This window comes from Vanessa cardui, chromosome 20 (assembly GCF_905220365.1).
Source record: "Vanessa cardui chromosome 20, ilVanCard2.1, whole genome shotgun sequence".
NCBI classification, from domain to species: domain Eukaryota; kingdom Metazoa; phylum Arthropoda; class Insecta; order Lepidoptera; family Nymphalidae; genus Vanessa; species Vanessa cardui.
Window position 1 is genome coordinate 5,073,593 of NC_061142.1, and position 25,534 is coordinate 5,099,126.

Here is a 25,534-nt window from a genome sequence, read left to right on the forward strand (position 1 = left end):
ATTTTCCTTATATACAAATTAAACTTTATATATTATAAATAATTGACTTGTATATGTACTTATATTTTACTTATTTCATAAGCATAAGTATGGGCAACAGTTTTAAAAATACATATATAAATATATAATGTTTTAACATAAATTAGGAGTAATTTATTAATAATACATATATAAGAATTGATCTAGAATAATTATAAACGTATTATTTAGGATGCTTATGATATTTTTTGTATAACCTGTGCATTCTCTATGGCATTTTAACGAGTTAAACCATAGGTTATAACGTTATTAAAATTCCCGATTCTCATATCTATAAAAGTAGAAAGGTAGCGATTATAAGTATAATTTGCGTTTAAGTTACTTTTGGAGTTTTTTTTGTTGATTTTTAAGTGTAATTAACGTGTCTAAGATTGCTATTAATACTAACAATACTATTAAATAATGGACGATGAAGCCAGCTCTGATTTACAGGTATGTATAAGAAGAGGTTATAGACTTCGGTTCATACATTATAAGTACAATAAATTATTTATATTGTTTTAGAAATGTTTATCAGATGGCCAAATGGATACCGACGAAGGTCCACTAATCAATGAAAATTCGAATGGTTTGTCACATTTATTGACTGACGGGGAATTCAGTGTTGACGCTGTGGTTGTTGACGAGTCGTCTGCGTCGAATCAGGCTTTTCTTAACGCGGTAGAACTGTCGGCGGGCAGCGTTGGCGATTATTTAGATAATAATACGGTGGGCTTTAACACCGATTCTTTCGATGTCGGCGACAATGCTGTCAACTTCCCCAGCGATTCTTTGAATAACGTGCTTTCTGATGGAGACACTCGTTTGAGTGATACGTTCAAAACTACCTCTGATACTGATTTAGATCTCTCAGAGGCTCCGAAGACTGAAACAGAACCACCTAGTGAGCCAGATTTAAATAATGATATAGAAAGTGAAGCAATTTCTGCTTCTTCTGAAGATGTGATAAAACATAACGACATTACTATGGAGACGACGCAAGATAACAATGACGAAATAACAAATGATATCCCTGAAAAAGTCAATTCATCAGAAGATGAATATTCCAAGGTACTAAAGTTCTTTATTTATTTATTGTACATTACATAATTTAGATTTACTAACTAGTTAAATATCATATGGTTTGTTAAATTATATTTAAGACATACAGAATATTAAATGTCTAACAATACATTTAATATTCTTCCATGTGTAGAAATTATGGCCACATGACTTTTATCCAAGGAAAATTAGTCACTTTAAAAGTAAAGGGTAATCTTTGAAGAGGAAAATCTTAAAGGTACATTAACATACATGTTTCTTTGCCTATGCATAGGTAAGTTGTGAGAATTTATTATCAATTATTTGTTCCCGTAATTCAATTATTGACAGAACTATATTTATTTTTAGCCATTACAAAAAAAGAGTTCAGAAGATGAAATGATATTTAGCAATAATAAAATACCTGATATGCAGGAAAATGTTACAAGGGAAAAGGAAGTTAAATTAGAAGATAGTTCCAAAATTGACTTAAACAAAAAAACTGAAGAAAAACAACAGTTCTCCAAATTACAACCTGATATTGAGAAAGAGGAAAATAAAAAGGTATTCCAAAGGGCAATGGATTTTTAATGGCATTTATTTATTTTTAGCTTGTAATAATTGCTTTTGCTTATTCCTTTTTAAGAATAGATGAGGCTAGAAATAATTGCATTATTAAAACTAAAATGATACTTTTGAATTTCTATTTTAGCTTTTAATTTTATTACTTATTCATTTATCTACTAGCACTGTATATATATGCATGTTTTCTTTTAGAGAATTAGTATTTATTTTTATGTTTAATTTTTTTATATAACTTTTATTACTGTGATGGTGATATTCCAGGGTCATTGTTAGTCTAAATATCATGATTGACACAAGTGTCAAACCTCCATGCCATTGACACTTGTCAATGGCATGGAGGTTTGACACTTGTGTCAATTACATATGATTTTAAATATATGTATAGTAATTTCAATGGACACTGTCCGAGATGGTGTATAGAATATTGTTGTAATGTTATGCAATGTCAACATTTTATTATCTTTAATGTCTATGATAATAATTAATATCATAAACTCAATGTTATATATTATAAAGTAGATATCAATCATACATACAGTAACAAAAAAATTGTTATCTAATTATATAAAAATATTACTTTTCATTCACAAAATATGTTGTTAAATTTTGAAATAGCTATTTATTATGGATTATTTTACTATATATATATATATTTTTTAAGGTGGGTGGTGCAGAAGAAACCGAAGTGGTATCTGAAGATGAATTACCAGCAGTTCAAAAACCCAGCGTAAAAGATGCCGAGAATGTCTCCGATGATGAGTTACCTGGACCTAAACCGGCAGAACTACCTGCCGATACAGAGGTTTTTTTATTTTCTTTTTATAGATAATTTTTAACCTTAGCATTTTCGAGAAATAGTTTAAATAATCATAAAACAATAGATATCTACAATTAATATAAAGTTTGGAATGGAAAATAGAAGCCGATATTGTAAGTGAAGATTTCTATTCAATATTTTATGTGCAGGTTGTTTCTGAAGATGAATTGCCAGCGTCAAAGAAGGAATCCCGCAAACGAAAAACTGGAGAAGAAAGAGATGGATATGACCCTGGTTCTCCTACATCTGAGGGTGAATCAGCTGGAAAAAAACAGGCCGTAGCTAAGGTAGTCATATATTTCCCAATACTTTATGTTAGATAAGTTGAACTATAAACTAAATCATTATGATGACACTATGCATTACTTAAACAACTGTATGGTATAATATCAACGTAATGTTACGTAATTGAAAAATATAGTCTAACATATATATATCTTCTTTGCAGAATGGCGAAAGCAAACCAGTACCTTCTGAAAAGAGATCATCAGTAGACGAAAAACCTAAAAAGAAGGCCCTCCCAGAACTTGACAAATATTGGAAGGTTGTCAATGATGATCCAACAGATTTTACAGGATGGACATACTTGCTACAATATGTTGATCAAGAAGTAAGAATATAATTGTATTATTCTTCATTAATTTCTATGTAATGCAGTAACATTATATATGGTTGAATGTACGAAATGATGACAAGCATTTGCTAATCTTATTGCTTTATGAAGCGATGAGAACTGAATTAAATGTAGATAGGCAAGGGCCAACTGACGTGCAACACACGCGACTCGTGCAAAAGCCAAGGCTATGAAAGTGCTAACCCCGACCCCTTCGCAGAGCGACGTGGAGGCCGCGCGGGAGGCCTACGACGCTTTCTTGTCGCACTACCCCTACTGCTACGGCTACTGGCGCAAATACGCTGACTATGAAAAGCGTAAAGGAAGTAAAAAGAAGTGTCTCGAGGTGAGTACCGATACTGTACGATTCGTAATAATATATTTAAGTCATATGGTGAGTTAAGTAAGGATTAATTGATGATATTCATTATCAATGTGTCAAACATAACACTTGGATTTTGAATTGTTTTTAGTCCTAACCGGTATTGTGCAACTGTTTTTTTTCCCAACAGCGCTTCGAGGCCCGCGATGTTCGTAAGGCAAAGGCGTCAGTACGCACCGGAGAGCATTGTAACCGTCGCGTAGATATAGTTCTAGTGTTTAATCGTTAATCGCTCGTGGTGCATATCTTGTGATGCAGTGCTTACATTTATCATACTTTGACCTGTACACGCTCATGTATTGTAATATTGTTATTGTATTGAAGTGCGTTCTGTCGGGTACCGAGTGTAATGTAAGCGGGCGGGCGGCGGCGCGGCGGCGGCGGCGGGGACGGCGCGCTAGCTCCCACAGTCGTAATTACATGAAACATATACAATGCTATTCAATTATTCCCTTGCTTCGCGGAGTGCCCGCGGCCCGAGCCTGATGGTGAGCGCGTGTTGCAGGTGTTGGAAAGGGGGCTTAAAGCTATCCCGCTATCGGTCGACCTTTGGATTCACTATCTCAATCACGTTAAGTCGACGAGGACCGAAGACCACGTCTACATCCGGTCGCAGTACGAGCGGGCCATAGGTAAGAAACGCATCCATTCCGTCGTGCAAAGGCCCTTTAGGAGTTAGGACGCTGGACGGTTGTGATATAAGTGTTTTGTGACATTCAGAGGCTTGCGGTCTGGAGTTCCGCTCGGATCGCCTGTGGGAGTCGTATATCAAGTGGGAAGCGGAGAACGGCTCTGCCCTGCAAGTCACCAACATCTACGATCGATTGCTAGCCACGCCAACTCTCGGTTACACTTCGCATTTCGACAAGTAAGTAATATGATAATGTTCTTTGTGAAAATGATAAACAAATAATAATTAAGTAACTAACTCTGATAAAATTGATGCTTAACAACAACAACAACAACAACAGCCTGTAAATTCCCACTGCTGGGCTAAAGGCCTCCTCTCCCTTTGAGGAGAAGGTTTGGAACATATTCCACCACGCTGTTCCAATGCGGGTTGGTGGAATACACATGTGGCAGAATTGAATGATGCTTAAAAGAAGGAATAAAAAATGATAAGCGACACTCATCAGCTTCCAGGAGCACGTGATGTCGGAGCCGGTGTCGGGGGCCGTGTCCCGCGCGGAGCTCGTGCGCCTGCGCGGGGAGGTGCGCGACGCCGCGCCCACGCAGCCCCCCCTCGACCTGCCGCCCGGGGAGGACGAGCCGCTCGACCACGTCGTAAGTGTAGACTATATATTCATGTAACTGAAAATGTATCTGTTTTCAATTTTAAATGCTTGTCGTTTTTTGATAGTCGTTATATAGTACGACACAAATTAGATGTAGCATCGGAAAATGCAATTGAATGAAAATAAAACCGATTACTGCCGATTTACACAACCAATAGAAAAAGCTCCCTATCGCGCCATTCGACGCTATTCGTCGCTATAGATTCCCGCGTCAGAGAAAGCGAGTGTAAGTAAATCGACCCGTCAAATTGACGAATATATTAGGTCATATGATATCACAAGTTATTACGTTTGTGCAAAGATCATATTCGCATAAGAAATAAATATTGATAGTATGGGATGGCGTACTTAATTCGGATGTGATCGGTTTTACGAATTTTGCCGATGCGACATCTAAGTTGTGTCGTACTATACGTTCATGTTATTTCGTAATTTTTTTGACAGGCATCCGAGGAGGAGGCGCAGGCAATAAAGGAACGCATTATTGCCGCGCGTAGGAAAATTCACAAAGCGACTGGCGAGGAGGTCGCCGCCAGGTGGACATTCGAAGAGGGGGTGAGGATCTATTATATAATTTATTGTTGGATGCCTTGCTTTTGTTTTTCTGACATCCATATTTGTATAAATCCATATATGGATTTTGGTTCATATTAAATTTATAATCTTTATGTTAATTTTTAGATAAAGCGTCCCTATTTTCACGTGAAGCCATTAGAAAGATGTCAGTTGAAAAATTGGAAAGCATACCTGGAATGGGAGAAGCAGAACGGTTCACTCAAGAGGGCGTTAGTACTACACGAGCGCTGTTTGATCGCGTGTGCCCTTTACGAAGAGTTTTGGATGCGGGTTAGTAAACAATTTAAGTAAAATATAAGATGGAGAAAGATCTTAAGTAAATATTGTTCAAATAACTTAATTTGAATCAATAAACTATCAAACTATAAAATGTTATATCACTTTGTTATATTTTGTAATATTTATATTAATATATAATATTGACAGCACCGTCTAAGATATTATGTTACTTTTAATTTATTAATAATTATTGCTTTTTTTTGTTGGGATAGCTTACTTAATAATTAATCTTTTGCCATAGTTGATAAAGTTCCTAGAGGAGCGTATTCCGTCCGACCCCGAGCTAGTGGCCGTGGAGCGCGAAGTACTGGAGCGAGCGTGCGGCGTGCACCATCTCGACAAACCTGAACTGCACATGCACTGGGCCCAGTTTGAGGAAGCGCAGGGGAACGCCAGTCGCGCCGCGGAAATACTCGAACGCATAGAAAAGACTTGCCCTAGCCTTGTGCAGATTCAATATAGGTAATAAATTGTAGGCTAGTTCAGACTAAATTTGGCTTATATTTTTTTGGTTCTATGTAAATTTGCTATAATGATGTACTTTATAATTTTAGCATTAATTTGGTTTCTTTTTTATGTGCAGGCGGATAAACCTAGAACGTCGTCGCGGTGACTACGACAAGTGCATTCAGTTATATGAAGCGTACATATCCTCAGCTAAGAATAAATCGGTAGCTTCGGCAATGGCGATTAAATACGCACGTTTCCTGTTTCACGTCAAACAGGACAAACTCGCTGCCAGAAAGGCTCTCAATGACGCGATCGCTAAGGATCCCTTGAACGCTCGTTTACATATGCAGCGTTTGGATTTAGCTCTGCACACGCCCGACACGCCGTACGAGGAACTCGAAGGTCGGTGGAACGTCACAGTATCTGTTTCAACAACGACAGCCTGTAAATTCCCACTGCTGGGCTAAAGGCCTCCTCTCTCTTGGAGAAGGTTTGCGGGTTGGTGGAATACACATGTGGCAGAATTTCTATGAAATTTTTCACATGCAGGTTACCTCACGATGTTTTCCTTCACCGCCGAGTACGAGATGAATTATAAAGACAAATTAAGCACATGAATCAGCGGTGCTTGCCTGGGTTTGAACCCGCAATCATCGGTTAAGATGCACGCGTTCTAACCACTGGGCCATCTCGAATCTCATCTGCTAATGATTTTTATTCGCTTGGAGCGATGCACTAAATACTATCTGTCTCCGTGCAATAGAGCTGGTGATGAGTTACGAGAAGCAGGAGGGGGCGGAGGTGGAGACGTGCGCGGCGCTGGCGGTGCGGCGGCGCGAGCTGGCCGAGGAGCTCGGGCCCGTGGCGGCCGCGCGCGCCGCGCACCTGCACGCGCGCGCCGCGCACAAGCACCTGCGCAAGCGCGCGCGCGCCAACAAGCACGACGCGCCGGCGCACCACCAGTAAATATTTTTCCTGCTATGGAACATTATCAGAAATATTATTTCATGGTGGCTAATTGAGATGTATAGTACAACACAACTTAGATGTCGCATCGGCAAAATTCGTAAAACCGATCACATCCGAATTGAGTGCGCCATCCCAAATCATCAATATTTATTTCTCATGTGAATATGATCTTTGCACAAACGTAATAACTTGTAATATCATATGACCTAATATTTTTGTCAATTTGACGCGTTGATTTACATGCACTTGCTTTCTCTGACGTGTGAATCTGTAACGACGAATGGCGTCGAATGGCGCGATAGGGAGCTATTTCTATTGGTTGTGTAAATCGGCAGTAATCGGTTTTATTTTCATTTCATTGCACTTTCCGATGCTACATCTAATTTGGGTCGTGCTATACGTAATTGTACTGACAATAAAAAATATTTTAAGGGCTTCGACGGATGGTTCGAAGAAGAAGGAGAGCTGCACGACGACGCCGAGCACCGCTACGACGAGCAGCACCAGTACATACTATCAGACTCAGGCGGCGACCGCTCAGTCGTACGACCAGTCGTACGCGCAGCCCTACACGCCCCCCTGGGGCTACCAGCAGCCGCCGGGCCCCTATCAGCACCATCCGCACCCCTGGCCGCAATATCCTAACTACTACTAGCGACGTCAGACTCTACGAACTTTGTTATGTCTAGCGATTACACTCAAGTGTATTTCTCATTACGCCACCGTATTTTATATCTTTATTAATGACTTAATCATAAGTATGAAAGATTACTTAAATTGTAAACAAAAAATTTATTTGAATATATTAAAAGCTGATTTCTATATATGTATTTACAATATCCTTTCTCGGTTTACAATTAACTCGAAATTTTGCTGTCTGGAAATAATACCGTACTTGCTAGCTACATTCATCACTTTATTTGGCGCCGGACGGAAGATTTGGATGAATATCTTAATCATGTGCTAACTCGTACGATTGTACGACGGTTTATTTTCATGCGTGAGCAGCACCTATTTAAATGTATTTTAAAATACTCGGCGCTTATTCCCTAAATTAAATGAATACGAAATTAACGTAGTCGCGGTTCAAGAGATATAATAGATAAATAAAATGTTAATAGGGAGATTTAATGTGTTTCAATAAAATACTTTTTCTAATTTGCTAATTACACGAATTATTTTAAAATAAGCTATGTGTCACGTGTTATAGATTCCAAATAAAACATGAATGAAATTATTAGATAACTTTTATTTAACACCTCTCAAATAATGTTCTTGCTATAAAAAGCTTATGCTATTGAAAGACGCATTGAAAAAGTATTTACAACTTTAAATACATAAAATTCGACAACATGTTATTATATTTCAAAATTACTATTGATTTCATAATTTATAAATCTTAACTAGCTTCAAATTATAATATAATCTTAGAATATAAATGCACTAAGTATATATTTTACGCGCACTTCACTATTTTTTTATAAATAGAATAAAATGGTTCTTTCACTTGTTTAGATTTCATGTCGGTGTTTAAACTTGAATAACTGTTAATGTTTTTATTGTACATATTTAAACACTATACAGTTTGTATCGTTATTCGCAACGAATGTTAACGTCTATTCTACAACGAATAAACTCAGATCATCCATATTGGATCTAACCAGAGATCGAATCCGCATCCCGCAGATTTACATCAATCTTAATCACGAGCAAGCAGCTTTGGCTGCTTTGATAGCTAAAACAAAAAATATTAGTTAATTCAAATTTTGAAAGAGTAAAGTTAGAAAGACCTAAATTCAGTATAAGTCAAAATAAATAAACAACTCAATACCTTGAGTATTGATGTTATATCAATTTAGAGTTGTTCTTTAAAAAAAATCTATAGTTTACTCCAATATAGGAATTCAATCTTCAATAAAGATATTTAATTATTTCATATAAATATATTGGTTTCGACTCTAGTGGAAGGGTTCATAAAACAGGACCAGAAACTGAGGAAAACTGTTGTCAATAATACTTAAACAAAATCATAACTATAATTACTAAATGTTTTACTTCCAACATTTTTTTAAATCCTAACTAAATTTATTTACCTTCTCGTTCCTTGCGTCGCAGTTTTTTACGTCGGCGATCTATGGCAGCCAGTTCAGCCTTCACAGAGTGGTATGCTTTGCGTAGATCAGCCAGCCGTGACGTCAGCACATTTATACGAGTTTGACAATCCCAGGAAGGATCTAGAATTAAGTAATAATATTAAAAATAAGTGATGCATGTAGAGTATATTCCAACCACAAGAGAAGTAAAGATTAATAGAAAAATGTTTAATAGGGAACATGCAAATATAATATTTTTGAAAAATTTGCTATTAAAATGTTAAGAAAATATAAAAGAAGGGCCACTACAAGGTACTACTTATTTGAGGATATAGTTATAAAAAATTAAACAATGAAACGAAAATTAATTGCGTTTATCGTATTAAAATGGAAGTTGAGTTTGCCAAAGCAGACTCCATATTCCTCTCTTCAGCTTTGATCTTAGTTTTGTGTCAAAAATTAATAAATTTGAAAAATTTATTAAAGTTGATGATCGAATTGGCACAAAACATACTTCAACAAAGCTTATTTGCGTACTATCAATAGTCCGTTTCAAATTTTTACAAAAAAGTACTCAAAGGTCGAGAAAAAATGCATAAGTATAAAACCCTGCGAGGACAAGTACGATCAGAGGGGCAGTTAGATAGCAGTACTGAAATTGACATTGTGAAACCGCATTCTTTGCCGTAAATTAGTGTTTTAGACTTTTAATATAGTTGTGGTCTATCCTATATGGAGTTCTTTAAAATAAACACAAAAATAAAAATATCGCAACTTTGTATTATTATGACTAACGATTATAATAAATAACTATTTATAGATCATAATTTAGCAGAGGTAGGAGCAAATTGCAGCGAATATGGTAAAGGTTTATTTTAAAACAAATTAAATTAATTTAGATATTTAGCTTAGATTACACAGTAATATCTACTGTAGGTTTTTTTCTACAAATAATATTATAGTACTAGCGGATATTTATGCAATGTCGTATTTATTGAAATATATATTGTTGGAATAAACAAGCAACATCAGCGTCAAGTCACACAACTTCCTTTAAAAAAAAAAAAGGCGGGAGATTCGTAGTTGACACATTGAGAATTGCAATGATAATTATTACGGTGTAATGTGATTATTGATGGTTATTTGTATTGTAGACTAAATGTTTTGCTATTGTGGTAGATTGATTGTTATTTTAAATTAAAGATAATTGTTTTAGAGGTTAACCTACTTCCTACTTATGGTTCTAAAAATATATATATATGAGTCGAGATGGCCCAGTGGTTTGAACACGTGCATCTTAACCGATGATCGCGGGTTTAAACCCAGGCAAGCACCGCTGATCCATGTGCTTAATTTGTCTTTATAATTCATCTCATGCTCAGCGGTGAAGGAAAACATCGTGAGGAAACCTGCATGTGTCTAATTTCATCGAAATTCTGCCACATGAGCATTCCACCAAACCGCATTGGAAAAGCGTGGTGGTATATGTTCCAAACCCTCTCCTTAATGGAAGAGGAGGCCTTATCTCAGCAGTGGTAAATTTACAGGCTGTTACTTTACTTTACTTTTAGATATTTGTGCAATGTCGTATTTATTTAAATGTATAAATATTTAATAATTGAGCAATAGAACATATGTGAGCGACTGACCGAGGTCGACGTAGAAGTTGTACTTGAGTGCGTGCGGCGCGTGCGGCTCGTCGGTGTCGCGGCGGGCGCGGCGCGCGCGCGTGCGTCCCGCGCCCGACGACTCCGACGCCTTGCGCGAGCGGGCGCTGCCTGCGGGCCGACGGGCTCGTTAAGGGAACAGTTGACTATTTTGTCTTTTGCGAAACTTTTAGAATTTATTAAATATAAATTCTACTCTATAAGCGACTGTTTTTTTTATTATTGTTTGTATGTTTAAATTAACAATTAACATTAACAGAATAAGAATAGGTTCAAATTATACTAATAAGATAAATAATAAATTGATTGTAGGACACACCATGAGGCTTGTCGATATCGAGGGCACAAACATCTTGTGCGTGATTGTCTTCTTCATCTTCCTTTCTATCCGAAGGACTATCTCTTTCTGATATTCGCCTCTCTCTGAAAATAATTAAAGCATGATAAATTAACAAATACAAAAAGAATTAATATTATTTCAAAAAAGTTGCACATTTCAAAATAAATTATATCTATATATGTATATAAATATATTTGCGGTAAATCAAATAACACTTTTCGGGTCGGAAAAACGTAAGCTGTGGGCATTGCTTTGGAACACCCTGTTTTATTTTATTTTGAAATTATTTGTTAGTTTAATTTTCTGAATCTTAGAAAAGGATGAATTGAAATATGCTACACAAAAGGATTAAAAGCGAAGTTTGTGGCTAAATTTAAATTCAACAGATATTTCACAAACAAGTGATGATACCTATGCGGCGAGAGGTCGAGGCTGCTGTCGGGTGTGGTGGGCGGCGTGTTGTCGAGCAGCGCGCGTCGCCGCGACCAGTCGTCGTCGCCCGCGCCGCCCGCCGCGCCCGCGCCCCCCGCGCGCCCCTCCCCCGCCTCTGCCGCTCCCGCTGACCCCCGACGTTCCTCCGCTGTGCAACAGTTAAAAATATACATCAGTCGAAGCACCTTGGAATTATAGCGAAATTTTTATGTGAAAGTCACTATAGATCTATGAACAGAAATTTTCGGATACTTTGCTCTGTACAGGCGCTACTGAATTATAATATGCTTAATTTTTTTGGAAAGTTATTAATTTCGGATCGTTCTTTAACTAAGCACAGTAAAATGCATGAGTCGGATAACATTCCACTACTTATATTCACTAAATCAACTTAACGTAATTTGGCATACACAAAAGGAACCTTCCCCTGTTACTACGTCAACGGGGTTTCGCTCTCGTAATAAATACATTTGTGGCACATACCAATTCCTCAATCAATTGTATCATGTTTTAATGAATTTGAATACCGGAATAATGTGCAATGATATCAGATTTATTACTCAGGAACGTTATAATAAAATGCAAGGCTCACTCTTATGGTTATGCGTGTTGTGCGAGTGCGCGTGCTGCGGCGCGCAGGCGAAGGGCAGGTGGTGCGCGCGCGCGGGCGGCGCGGGCTCGGCGTCGGGCGCCGGCGAGCCCGGGATGGTCTCCTCGCACAGCAGCAGCGACACGCAGCCGTCGTCCTCCGCAGTGCTCACGCGCACCCCGCCCGCTACCACAACGTTGGCGCCTAGGTATTGCTTTGCTTTAGTGCTCCGATGGAGCGGTCATCGATGTACACATAACGATGACTTTGCGTTAAAAGTCATTATTAAAATTTGACACTTGAAAAATGTAACTCATAAAATATAACTCACCATGTTTTCGTTCATTCTTACAAGCGTCTTCGAGCATGAGCAGGGATTCCCCGGCGCTCCATTCTCCCGGAGATTTCCCGGCGTGCAACGCTCTCGCTGCTGCCGTTTGAGTCCTTCCAGCGATGACCGCCACGGTTGTACCGTTACTGCTGCCGCCACTGTTACCGCTCCCACTGCCCCACTCGTCCACGGCCAATTTGTCGATTATCAACCTTTATTGTTTAAAAAGATCATGATTAGGTGTCAATTTCCATTATAATTATGAATAGAATAGACAAAAAATAAAGTTCCTGCTTAAATTCAAAACGTTTGTAAAAAATACATTGGTAAAAAAAGCATATTATTCGATATAAGATTTTATAGACGATAAAAAAGAGTAGAGTTAATACCCATTGACTTCCAAGCAGGATATATTAATTTAAATAATTGTATTTACCTAACATGACTTTGTATTTCTTAGATGTTGTATTTCAAATCTTTTAATTACTCTTTTTAGTAACTACTGAATTTCTTGCCGGTTCTTCTACTTCTCGAACCGCTCACTTAATTGTAAAATGACGATTCAAAAGTGTTTGTGAAAACCTTCTTGAAAAAAGTTTATTTTGATTTGATTTGATCTGAATAAGTTAAGTATCTACGTAAATTGATATTGAACAACGTATTGTAGATAACTTTAAAAATATAATTTCGTTTTACATACCTTCTATCGGAATCATCAGAGTCACTCGATTCGCTGCGATCTTCCGGCGGGAAAGGTGGTAGGGGAATGCTGGCCGCCGCTACAGACTGATTGATTTGACTGGATAACTTTTGTATGGTATCACTTAAAACTTTGTTTTTCCCGGGAGCACTGAGTGGCAAATCGGCTACACTTTTTCTCCTTTCTAATATATTTAAAGGACTCTGTAGCCTCGGTGGCGTCGGCTCTTTAGGTTTCACTTTCTTAACGTCTGATATATCTCGTTTCACATCCGTTAAATTAGAAGGTTCCCCAAATATGGAGTCGATAGCTTCCGCTGGACTATAGCGTCGGACGGGGTCCAGTTTAGTCAAAGGCTTCAGTAATTCCGGTATACTCGAAGGCCGTTTTACTTCCACTGTTGTAGGTGACAACTTATCATCAGTCTTAACATCTTTCTTTGGAGTTTCCGGCCGATCTTCCACGGGCGGAGGGGACATAGACAATCTCTTAGCACTATTGATAGCTTTGAGTAGTTTTTCAGCAATTTTTGGCCCCTCTGACTGTAACAGAAATGCAGGTGGCGGTTCAGGTAAAACATCGATTCGGGCGGGACTGTCCGGCTCTGATTTATCTTCCTCTGTGTCGATTAGCGGACTTGAAGGTGGCTCCATTTTTGATATAGTCATATCAGGAGCAGGGTCTAACTTTTCGATTCTTATTTTTGGAGGCTCTTTGTCTTTGGGTTCTACATTTGGAAGTGGTATAGCCATAATGTTTTCTTGAATTGCTTTTTCATTTATTTCGCACTGAACTACTTTCTCGTCTTTAATGATTTGCTCATCCTTTTCTACTTCAATATCTTTGGTGATGACGGTAGCCACAGGAGGAATTACAATGGGAGGTTCTGATTTTATCTTTGGCGGAGGAGTGGAAGGAGGTTCCGGTATGGATTCCAAGGGAGGTATTTCTTTGAGAATAGCTATTGCATCATTAACTTCTTTAGTCAAATCAGGATTTTTGGGTTCTTCTATTACTGGTTCTGGAGATTTTTCTTTTTCTATAGTTTGCAATATTGGACTCGGTTCCCTTTTCTCCTCTTTTATTACTTCCTCCGGCTCATCTTCAGACGATTGTTCATCATCAGCTGGACTATCCGGTGAATCGTCAATTAGCTGCCGAAGTTTTGAAACCTTACTTTTTTTCGAGTATGTCTCTTGATTTTTAGCTGGTGTAAATCCTTCAAATATTGGCCCCGAACTGCCTTCACCCGGAAGGGAGTCGTCATCGAGTGAGAACAGACCATCTTTAGAATCATCTTCAGGACTTTGTCTACCTGGTACATCTCGAGTTGACCCAAAATCCCTGAACGGCGAAAGAGATGGAGATCTAAACGAGGATGGTCGTGGTCTCAATGGGTCTTCAGATATTTCTTCGCTTAATGATTTGGACAGGGTCGACGTATACTTGCTTGGAGAAATGTCATCGAATATACGATGAGTTCTTTTCTTTTTTTCATCGTGCAGTTCCAACTCAAACGGTTCTGGCTCTTTAAACTCATATACATCCTCTGGTTGCTTATCAGGTCGTGAGGGTTCAGATGGTTGGCCAGTGGAAAGTGCTGGACTCATAATAGCGTCTTTTTGCGTAATTTCTGTTTTAATAGTTTCATCTGCTTCTTGTTTAACTGAATGTAATCCTTTTAGTTCCGATCTTATTTCATTCAGATCGTAATCGCGGCCCTGGTGCTGATGTCCACTGACAGCTGTGCGTGGCTTCTTAGCTGGCGAAGTGGCTAACGGTGTGGATACAGTCCTTACTGGTCTTTTTCTTGGTTTACTCGAGCTGCTGCTGTCACTTGATTTTGGATCTTTTGATCTAGATGGATCTAAACAAACAAGAATCATTTCAAATTGATAATATGATGGTATAACTAAAGAACCAAGTATAGTAAGACACAAATTAGATGTAGCATCGGAAAATGCAATGGAATGAAAATAAAACCGATTACTGCCGATTTACACAACCAATAGAAATAGCTCCCTATCGCGCCATTCGACGCTATTCGTCGCTATAGATTCACGCGTCAGAGAAAGCAAGTGCAAGTTAATCGACGCGTCAAATTGACGAATATATTAGGTCATATGATATCACAAGTTATTACGTTCGTGCAACGATCATATTCGCATGAGAAATAAATATTGATATTTGAGATAGCGTACTTAATTCGGATGTGATCGGTTTTACGATCTATACGATTATTTAAGTTGTGTCGTACTATACACCATTATGAAATAAAAATACAAAAGATGCTTACTTTTAACATTTGATTTATCATCGGACTTTTTAGGAGGTCTTTTGACACTTGTGTCACTATCGGAGTCACTGTCGGTGTCGGATCGCGCTGATGACTCTGAAATCAGCACTAATAATAGCAATAACGCTTTAGAGTACTATTAAATTTAAGTTGCAAAATTTAAAAATGAATTAAAAAAATACCTTCTGTTCTTTTGCTCCTGACTCGTCTATTTAGATTCGTCATCTGTAACAAATTATTTTTTTATTATTTTACAGTTTGTTAGTCATATAAAAACTCAACAGTATAATCATAAAATGTTACATTTTGGTTACGGATAGTAATATTGACTAAACACAATGTTACAATTGTATGATAAAAATACAACTGAACAATGTTTTGTGATTTTTTATATGTTATATTCATACAGATATTCTCATTTTTAGCCTGCTAATCTGTAATTAGCTCTGAGCTATGGCAGATTCTGAGTAACGCTTTGAAAATAGTTCTGTCCATTAGAAGAACGAATCATTTTTTAAAGACAGTAACCGAGTTTTAGTGTGGTAAAGAGCGGTTAAAAAACCCATATAAAGCACTTTAAATTGACATATGATTTTAAACTTCCTAGAATTATTTATCTTTTTTTTGGTATAATAAGTAGGAAAGTAACAGCACAAGTCGAGTAGTGATGGCCCAGTGGTTAGAACGCGTGCATCTTAACCGATGATTGCGGGTTCAAACCCAGGCAAGCACCGCTGATTCATGTGCTTAATTTGTCTTTATAATTCATCTCGTGCTCAGCGGTGAAGGAAAACATCGTGAGGAAACCTGCATGTGACAAATTTCATAGAAATTCTGCCACATGTGTATTCCACCAAACCGCATTGGAACGGCGTGTTGGAATATGTTCCAAACCTTCTCAAAGGAAGAGGAGGCTTTTAGCCCAGCAGTGGGAATTTACAGGCTGTTGTTGTAACAGCACAATCTTAATTTAAAGTTTCTATTACTACATTTGTAATGTTTTATCTGTGACGAAATTCGGTAGACTTCGGTGTGATAGTGTGATTAGAGGATGTGACGTACCTTCTTGTTGCGCGCCTCGTGCTGCGTGACGTTGAGCGCGATGCGCTCGGGCTTGATCCACTCGTCGTAGCGCGTGTTCCAGCCCGTGTAATGCACGCGCAGACCGTCCGCCGACACCTCGATCACCTTGGCCTCGTACGTCACCTCCACGTTCAAAAGTATCCATTTAATAAGCATAGCCTTGCAACGGCCGTATTCTGATCTTTTACAAGTTACAACTCGTACGAATCAACTGTGTGTGTGTGCACTTCTCTGGAATGCGACCCCTCTCCCGCTACCCCGCGCGGCGCCCCGCATTCGCCGTAAGCACTCAGAAGCGATAGCATCTTTGTTAATAAATACAAAAATGATCTTAGACTATGAAAAATGTCACCGCAATGAAAAATCTAGGGTTAACTTGCCGTTTTTTTATTGTTAAGCTGTAATATCATATCGGTCCATATGTATCTATTTAATTGGAAGACTTCGGAATTTATAATTTATATATTTTATATAAAATTTTCATTCTTTTTGCAAGCGGTATAGTTCTAATGACGTCACAGAGCGAGGTGCACAGTTAATTCGTACGAGTTGTACATGTATAGTACGACACAACTTAGATGTAGCTTCGGCAAAATTTGTAAAACCGATCACATCTGAATTGAGTACGCTCTCCCAAATTATCAATATTTATTTCTGATGCGAATATGATCTTTGAACAAACGTAATAACTTGTAATATCATATGACCTAATATATTCGTCAATTTGACGCTTCGATTTACATGCACTTGCTTTCTCTGACGCGAGAATCTATAGCGACGAATAGCGGCGAGTGGCGCGATAGGGAGCTATTTCTATTGGTTGTGTAAATCGGCAGCAATCGGTTTTATTTTCACTCCATTGCATTTTCCGATGCTACATCTAATTTGTGTCGTACTATACGTCAAAATCGACGCGGGTTTCTTTTGTGACATACATAGACATTTTTCTCATTTAGTACAAAATTAAAACAAATAGTTATTCTACTTAATCTGTTAATCGATGAGAAAATTAAACTTTATGAGGCAAGCAAAGGTAAATATTTACCTTTGACTCTGATTGTGTGGGTCCGTAGTACACCTTCAACTTATCGCCCACTTGAGCTTCCACATTGGCTCCTCCGGAACGAGTTGATTCATTCATCGATGGCCTGTGAATAATAAACATAATGCTATAGAAATGTGATGATTGCTCACATACAACAATTGATAATTGTATAATAATAGGCTATTTGACTGGTTTTTAAAATCCATTTTATAATATTTAATAGAAGTTAAGGAACCCAGTAAAAGCTTTGTTTGTTATTTCTAGTACATATTTGCCGAAAAATATCATATTATAAATAATATAATATTAATATGAGACAACATCACATACATTACTCTGTTCCCAATGTAAGTAGCTAAAGCACTTGTGTTATAGAAAATCAGAAGTAACGACGGTACCACAAACACCCAGACCCAAGACAAAATAGAAAACTAACGATAATCTACATTGACTCGGCCGGGAATCGAACCCGAGACCTCAGAGTAGTGTAACCATGAAAACCGGTGTACACACCACTCGACCATGGAGGTCGTCTATATTAAAAATTCCATATTTAAATAGCGCGCTATTAAACGCTACTTGGACAATATGGCGCTGCAATGGGCTTGGTGTCACTTTCCTGTATTTTAAGCTGTGGTACATATAGTAGAAAAGCAAAGTTTACAAGAAAGTGACTTCACCATAAGCCCGGCCAAGGAGCTTTTTGTGTCACGTGACAAACGTTTGAAAAAATGCATCTTTATTTATGGATTTTTTGAATAAATTAAGTATTATTTTCAACTTTCGTTAGTAAACAACCATTTTAAACTCATAATATACACTGATTACAATAATTCACAATTTATTTTTCGCATTGTCAAATAGTCTATTATGCCAAAACCCAAAAGTATACATTTATTTAAATATATAATATCACATACTCTGTGGTCTTTCTCTTCCGAGGTCTCTTGCTACTGTTCGATGCGATGGTATTACCGCTACTCGCAGAGTTGGCGCTTTGACTTCTACGGCTTTGCATTTTCTTCGTTAGTCCACACCTACAAAGAGAGGATTTAGTTAAGTGCGGTCTTTGCAAGACTTCTTGTTTGCACTTTAATTATGACAGTCGTACGCAGTGTTTATAGAGCGAATGTGTACGTTTAATATTATAGTTATTTCTAGCTTTAAAGAAGTTTTTTTTTTTTATGGTTTAGGTTGGCGGACGAGCGGATGGGCCACCTGCTGGTAAGTGGTCACCATCACCCATAGACAATGACGCTGTAAGAAATATTAACTATTCTTTACATCGTCAATGTGCCATCAACCTTGGGAACTAAGATGTTATGTCCCTTGTGCCTGTATAGTCTATTCCAATGGGAAAAGGAGAAAAGGTAAATAAACAACTTTGACCTTGAATTGATATGTCATTTGCGTTCGACTAGTGAGGTAAAAATAATTGAATGAATGGGTAATTAATGCTAAAGAACAATTCTTTTAACATTTTTTGGTAAAAATATTATTTTTATGTAAAAACCTTACTGTATAAAAATAACTTTTTTATCTATCTTTTTTATATATATATTACAAATGAAGATATATTAATCAAGAACTGTTTGTAGTTAATCTTATAGTGGAATTATCAACAAAACACTTGTGATATTGAAAAATACGGTATGTTTTGAATGTTTCCTTTTGTCATTGGAATGGACTATAGTTACACTGGCTCACTCACCCTTCAAACCGGAACACAACAATACTGAGTACTGTTATTTGGCGGTAGAATAACTGATGAGTGGGTGGTACCTACCCAGATGGGCTTGCACAAAGCCTTACCACCAAGTGAAGTAGTAGAAAGTATTGTTTATTAAAAAAAAAAAAAAAACACTTTTTAACAGTTTTGGCAAATACATAAAAAAATATATTTTATCGAATAATGAAACATTAAGAAAAATTGCATTATTATAACGAGTTATCTTAATGTATTACCTGGATGCTCGCCCAGAACTGTCACTGTCGGTGGAGACGTTGGGCCGACGAGATGGTCGCCTGATGCTGCTTGAACCTTCACTTACTGGAATAAGGTTACATACTTCAGCATTGTTACGCACCAAAAATTGTCATTATTATGGCTTCAATAATTTAGATTTGAAATAATAAGTGAAAAAGTTAATTCCTTTAAAAATGTGAAATATTCAACATACATTTAGAAGACATAGTTTTCCTCTTAGGCGTGCGCTTTTCATGGGACTCCATCTTAACAGGAGGCAAGCTACGCGTCTTGGACTGTGAGCGCGGCTTGATGACTCCCTTTTCTTCACTAGTGGTTGAACTCTTGTCTTTATCCCTTTCTTTTTCCTTTTCTTTTTCTTTCTCTTTTTCTTTTTCTTTCTCCTTCTCCTTTTCTTTTTCCTTTTCCTTTTCTTTCTCCTTTTCTTTGTCAACTCTACAAAAGTTACAGTTAATTTATGTTAAAGGTATTTTTTTTATAATATAACTTTCAGTTATTTTTATAATTACTTAAATAGCGCAAAGAGAGATATATATATTTATAATATAATTCTGAATTCTAGCAAGATATAATTCTGGCGAATTCTTACTTTGGAGTGGTAATAATAAGGGGCTGGTTGTCAGCGCTGTCATCCTCATCGCTGGCACGCGGCTTCTCCTTTTTCTCTATCTTCTCTATTTTTTCTTCCTTCTCACTCTTATCGCTTTTTTCTGTTTCACTCTTATCAGAATCTTTGTCTTTTAAACGCTATAATTAAAGTAAATGTATAGACATTAACAGTACTCTTAAAACATCGTCAACCACAATTTGTCATTGCTTCTGAAGTAAAAACAAAACCTAATTATCATCACATAAAATAATATCTTTTGATTAGAATATATGGAAGCATTTTGAAAGTATGCTCTAGGTCAAGAACTCGTAATGCATAGTATTGCAATGTGTTTGTGTGTGTATGTATGTATGTGTGTGTACCTGCGCGGGCGGCGTGGGCGTGGCGGGCGCGGCGGGATTGCAATGTGTGTGTGTGTATGTATGTGTGTGTACCTGCGCGGGCGGCGTGGGCGTGGCGGGCGCGGCGGGATTGCAATGTGTGTGTGTGTGTGTATGTATGTGTGCGTACCTGCGCGGGCGGCGTGGGCGTGGCGGGCGCGGCGGGATTGCAATGTGTGTGTGTGTATGTATGTGTGTGTACCTGCGCGGGTGGCGTGGGCGTGGCGGGCGCGGCGGGATTGCAATGTGTGTGTGTGTGTGTATGTATGTGTGCGTACCTGCGCGGGCGGCGTGGGCGTGGCGGGCGCGGCGGGGGGCGCGGGCGAGGCGGCGGGCGGCAGCTTGTCGCGGTCGCGGATGAGCGAGCGGCCGGCGGGCGGCGTGCGCGCGCCGCGCGGGTGCGCCACCAGCGTCACGCCCAGCTTGCGGTAGAAGTCCTCGAAGCTGTGCAGGAACCTGACCAACATTTGAGCCAATTATTTTTTTATTGTATAAAAAAAAAAATCAAAGTATACTTTATTCAAGTGGACTTTTACAAGCACTTTTGAATCGTCATTTAATAATTAAGTGAAGCTACCACCGGTTCGGAAAGTAGATTCTACCGAAAAGAACCGGCAAGAAACTCAGTAGTTACTCTTTTTCAACATTTAAAAAAATACCGTCATGTTAGTTAGTACAATTATTAAATTAATATATCCTGCCTGGAAGTCGAACAGGTATTAATTCCACGCTTTTTTATCATCTACAAAATCTTGTATCGAATAATACGCCTTTTTCACCAATGTATTTCTTATAAACGATTTGAATTTACGAGACGGCAAAGTTAAAAAGTTAAATATATACAACAACAAACAACAACAGCCTGTAAATTCCCACTGCTGGGCTAAAGGCCTCCTCTCCCTTTGAGGAGAAGGTTTGGAACATATTCCACCATGCTGTTGCAATGCAATGCGGGTTGGTGAAATACACATGTGGCAGAATTTCTATGAAATTTGTCACATGCAGGTTTCCTCACGATGTTTTCTTTCACCGCTGAGCACGAGATGAATTATAAAGATAAATTAAGCACATGAATCAGCGGTGCTTGCCTGGGTTTGAACCCGCAATCATCGGTTAAGATGCACGCGTTCTAACCACTGGGCCATCTCGACTCTTTTTATTGTATATGCATTTTAATTATTATTGATGGTGAATGTGATAGAAATCGCTACTCACTTTTTGTAAGCCTGTTTACACAAATTGGTGATACTTGTGGTGACAGGGTGGAATCCCATCTTATCTGCTATTGTCTTCCATTGATTCTGGTTTGTTACCCTGTTGTAACCACCTAATTTTTGAACAACCTGAAATAAATATCTTTGTTGAACATGGATTACATTTTAAAAAATATGTACAGCAAGATTTTATGTAACAAAATGTTTTAATAGTATATTCAATTAGATATACTGAAGCTTTTTTACAATACAATTACATTCTTATTAGACTTTGAGAGATTCTATGTTTTTTTTTATATTATCCAGGTAGGAATATGACTCCGTTTCCCTGATGATAAATGGAAATGGAGTCCAAACGAGCCAAATAGTAACGCACAGCAAAAATGCACTAGTCCCCCTTGCCATGACGGCCCGCAAGATGCCTCTTCACGCCTCGTTTGAAGGCACTCAGGTTATAAGAGGAGGGGAACACATGTGCTGGTCAAGAGTTCCTTTTTGTATGTATCTATAAGTCAGTCATTTATTAATCACAATCAGACTAGTTTAATATATGCACATACAATTTCTCAAAGTCTTATACAAAACATACCTGTAGTTTCAACAAAACTATTAAAATATATTTCCAAAGTCAAATCACAACTTGAGTAATCATTATTTATAACTCTAATATTAAATTAAATTTTAGTAAGTCATTTCACCAAAAAGTTTTGTATACATTTATACACTTACTCTAAACAGACGATACAAATCGATGTCTCTATTGGCGATGGTTGGGTTACGATTGAGCGGAGTGCCTCGATCGTCCATAAACTTGTACAGCTGAGCCACAAAATGATCTTTTTCTTCACGCGGCTCATCATCAGAACTCTGTCCAACAATATTTCATTTATAATATTTACAATACTTATAAAAATATAATATTCAAATATATACTTGTCGGATCGACAGCGACATCAGTACGATCGTCAGACATCATAGGGGCGTATTACTAGGGTGATCGAGTAAAGAGGAAACCGCGAATACAGAAACACGTTTAGTCTAAGTTTAAAGTACTTAATACACTTAGTAGGAATTCAGTGTCACACTGTTCTGATCTTCACGAGAGCAAAATCGTAAGTGAGTCGTCTCTGAGCGCCTCCACCGGGTAGGCTCCGTCGTAGCACGAAGTTAGTCGCGTCGTGACGTAACGATAGTGCTGCCGCCTCGCGGGATTCGTGCCGCGCTTCGTTACGCTAAGAAATTCATGACCGTCTCCGACATATATCAATAATTTTAATCTAGGTATGAATACTCACGTCGTCGGAGGTATTGCGCGGCTCGTTGAAGAGCGCGTCGCGGTCCCAGTGCGGCGGCAGCACGGCGTGGTTGAGGTACTGCAGCGCCGCCTCCACGCCCGACCACTCCAATGGCGCTGAGCCCTTTCGGAACTCACGCGCCTCCTTCTTGGGGACCGTGTAACTGAAATTATAGAATTAGTAATACAATGAAATTCACTCGCGTAAAATACAATTTGAAACTAGTTCTATTGAATTTTTTTTTATTTTATCCGACTAAAAACTTTCAAATCAAATTTTTAGTCGGTTAAAAAATTTAAACTAGAACATACTATCTGCCATCTTTGAAGGATCTCACGAGATAGTCTTCTTTAACTTTGATCTGTGCAGTGGGTGCTACCACAAGCGCGGGGAATGCAGGCTGATGAGGCCTGCGTCGTTCCGCGCCGCTTGCCGCTTCTACTAGCACCACGCGCCCGACGTGAGGCTCACGTTCTGCGCTGTCTGCTTTCATACGGCGAGTGGTTCCTTCGCCCTCACTTTCTTCGGATCTGATTATTCAAAATAAATAATACATCTGTAGTACAGTACTAAATAAATAACAGACAAAATTATTTTGATGTATAATTAATAGTCAACCTAGAAAACTAATACACTAAATAATGGTACTAATATTGATAAATTAATTAAATAATATAATATAGTCTTTACTCCACAAATAAACATAAGTAAAATGCCTTGTCTTCTTTAAGTGTTTTTGAAACCAGCTCTGTTCAATCAATTGGATGTAATCTTACACACAATAAAGACTATCGAAAACTAGATTCTATTTATATTAGTTCATAGGTAAATTAGATAATTCTTTCTAAATTTCTCTCTGTAATATTTTGAAACAATAACTTACTGCGCTCTTCCTCTACGTCCTCTTCTGCCAGCTATAACTGGTGTTGAAAAATGCTCTGGATGTGTTAATGGTAATTGATCTAATGTTTCACTTTCATTAAAATGTCGCCCACTCTTCAAGCATAATGCAGAACGTCGTAATGTAGTTATGTCGCCATCGTCAAACACTAAAAAAATAAACATACATTTCCATTATTCATACTAAAAAAAATCATAAATAATGAGATAATTTACAGATCTTTGTATGATTCTATGTGAGTAAAGGGCTTGTATACTATTTTCTATGAATAAAAGCCCTTTGACCATTAAAGATTTATATATAAATTGTATTATCTCTAGTACTGACCAACAGTGTACTGGCTACAGTCCTGTATCTTTGTAATAACAGCTTCCATTGCTTCTTTTTTAGGGTCCTGTTTCACCTCCACCGTGCTGCCCACCCTTAAAGTACCCTTGATGACATCATCATTCACTGTTGTTATACCACCTGCTTTCAATGTCACCTAAAACATAATTAAAAACATGATACTACATTTAATAATGTTACAGATGCTTTATTTACAATATAATAAAAAACTATTGGAAAAACATATTCATCTTCAACACATAACTTTTTTTTATTTTATAAATAATAGAATTGATTTATTATATTGCCTTTATTCAATTAATATAATTTGCCTTCAAATTTATTGTATTATGAATTATAGCTACTGATAGAAATGTAAATAATCAAACCTATATTCATTTAATTTTATTAAATGTATATAAGTTTGATATAAATTATTCCCTCTCCAATTTGGACTTCTAAACATTAACCAATTATTCCATATTTCATATAATATGAATCATTTGTTCTCTTACCTTACATTTAATGTTACGAACAACTTTCTTAATCTTGGCCTCACAGAATGCTCCTTTATATTTGGCACTCACATCAGTACCCACTGGTAAAAATGGGGGATCATCACCTTGCTTGTATGGAAATAAACACATTGTAAGAAACATTTTATAGTGTTACGAAAAATTTACAACCGAATAAATCTTACTTACCATTCTGAGCTAATTTACAATAATCTTAATTCCTGTTTATTAAACTATTAAAAAAACCTGAAAAAAAAAAGGAATTTCACCGTGAAATTAGCTGATGAACTGTATTATCATTATGATACGTAATAGTAATTAATATTGATAATATCTATCGTTATGTATAAACAAATAATATGAACGTTTTAGTAGGATTGAAATGGTATTAGGAATTATTTTGTGTTGTAACTAAATTTTAGAGCATATTCAAAGTGAATGCGCGGTATTAATGAGTTTGTGACAAACTATCGTGAGGTTCCTTTGACGAAATCATATTTACCAGAATTAAACACATCTATATTAACTCTACAATAACATTCATTGTAATAACTAAATACAATAAACACTGTTTAGTTCTTGTAATACAACAATAAGAGCACCATTTTCGTTTCCGAAATGAAAATGACAAGAAGATTGAAGTTGTCGCCACTGCTGCCAACTCCTAGACATTAGAATGTTATACTCTTTTTTTAATTGTTAAA

At 37.5% G+C, this 25,534-nt stretch overlaps 2 protein-coding genes across 6 annotated transcripts; one reads left to right on the top strand and one right to left on the bottom strand.

The window, feature by feature from the left end:
* Positions 1–266: 266 nt before the first annotated feature.
* LOC124538429 (pre-mRNA-processing factor 39) lies at positions 267–8,262 on the top strand. Of its 2 annotated transcripts, XM_047115489.1 has the most exons (17): positions 267–471; positions 544–607; positions 884–1,089; positions 1,429–1,623; positions 2,306–2,446; positions 2,611–2,748; positions 2,910–3,071; positions 3,295–3,420; positions 3,962–4,088; positions 4,177–4,324; positions 4,593–4,740; positions 5,196–5,306; positions 5,433–5,597; positions 5,848–6,068; positions 6,190–6,458; positions 6,820–7,018; positions 7,458–8,262. In XM_047115489.1, the coding sequence occupies exons 1-17, from the start codon at positions 442–444 to the stop codon at positions 7,678–7,680; spliced, it is 2,673 nt and encodes an 890-aa protein (XP_046971445.1). In that variant the 5' UTR covers positions 267–441; the 3' UTR covers positions 7,681–8,262. The 2 variants fall into 2 exon arrangements, with proteins under 2 accessions (XP_046971445.1, XP_046971444.1); XM_047115488.1 differs by having other exon boundaries at positions 544–1,089.
* On the bottom strand, positions 8,255–25,472 carry LOC124538428 (AT-rich interactive domain-containing protein 4A-like). Of its 4 annotated transcripts, none has more exons than XM_047115487.1 (26): positions 25,333–25,472; positions 25,020–25,076; positions 24,831–24,941; positions 24,316–24,472; positions 23,971–24,136; positions 23,399–23,617; positions 23,088–23,250; positions 22,522–22,659; positions 21,794–21,921; positions 20,857–21,034; positions 20,178–20,335; positions 19,782–20,023; positions 19,567–19,651; positions 18,522–18,638; positions 17,602–17,704; positions 16,536–16,679; positions 15,656–15,698; positions 15,474–15,569; positions 13,178–15,044; positions 12,478–12,689; positions 12,150–12,350; positions 11,537–11,705; positions 11,105–11,208; positions 10,768–10,896; positions 9,119–9,259; positions 8,255–8,760 (listed from the first exon to the last, which is right to left on the bottom strand). In XM_047115487.1, the coding sequence occupies exons 2-26, from the start codon at positions 25,020–25,022 to the stop codon at positions 8,729–8,731; spliced, it is 5,106 nt and encodes a 1,701-aa protein (XP_046971443.1). In that variant the 5' UTR covers positions 25,023–25,076; positions 25,333–25,472; the 3' UTR covers positions 8,255–8,728. The 4 variants fall into 4 exon arrangements, with proteins under 4 accessions (XP_046971443.1, XP_046971441.1, XP_046971442.1 ...); XM_047115485.1 differs by having other exon boundaries at positions 15,474–15,581; XM_047115486.1 differs by having other exon boundaries at positions 16,536–16,688.
* Between the last annotated feature and the right edge of the window lie 62 nt (positions 25,473–25,534).

Coding starts and splice junctions, on each gene's coding strand:
- LOC124538429 (XM_047115488.1), top strand. CDS start 442: ATGGACGATGAAGCCAGCTCTGATTTACAG. Junction 1,090..1,428: donor CAGAAGATGAATATTCCAAG/GTACTAAAGTTC, acceptor ATTTATTTTTAG/CCATTACAAAAAAAGAGTTC. Junction 3,421..3,961: donor GTAAAAAGAAGTGTCTCGAG/GTGAGTACCGAT, acceptor CGCGTGTTGCAG/GTGTTGGAAAGGGGGCTTAA.
- LOC124538428 (XM_047115483.1), bottom strand. Junction 24,473..24,830: donor TTCGTAACATTAAATGTAAG/GTAAGAGAACAA, acceptor ATTATGTTTTAG/GTGACATTGAAAGCAGGTGG. Junction 22,660..23,087: donor CGCGCAATACCTCCGACGAC/GTGAGTATTCAT, acceptor ATTGTTGGACAG/AGTTCTGATGATGAGCCGCG.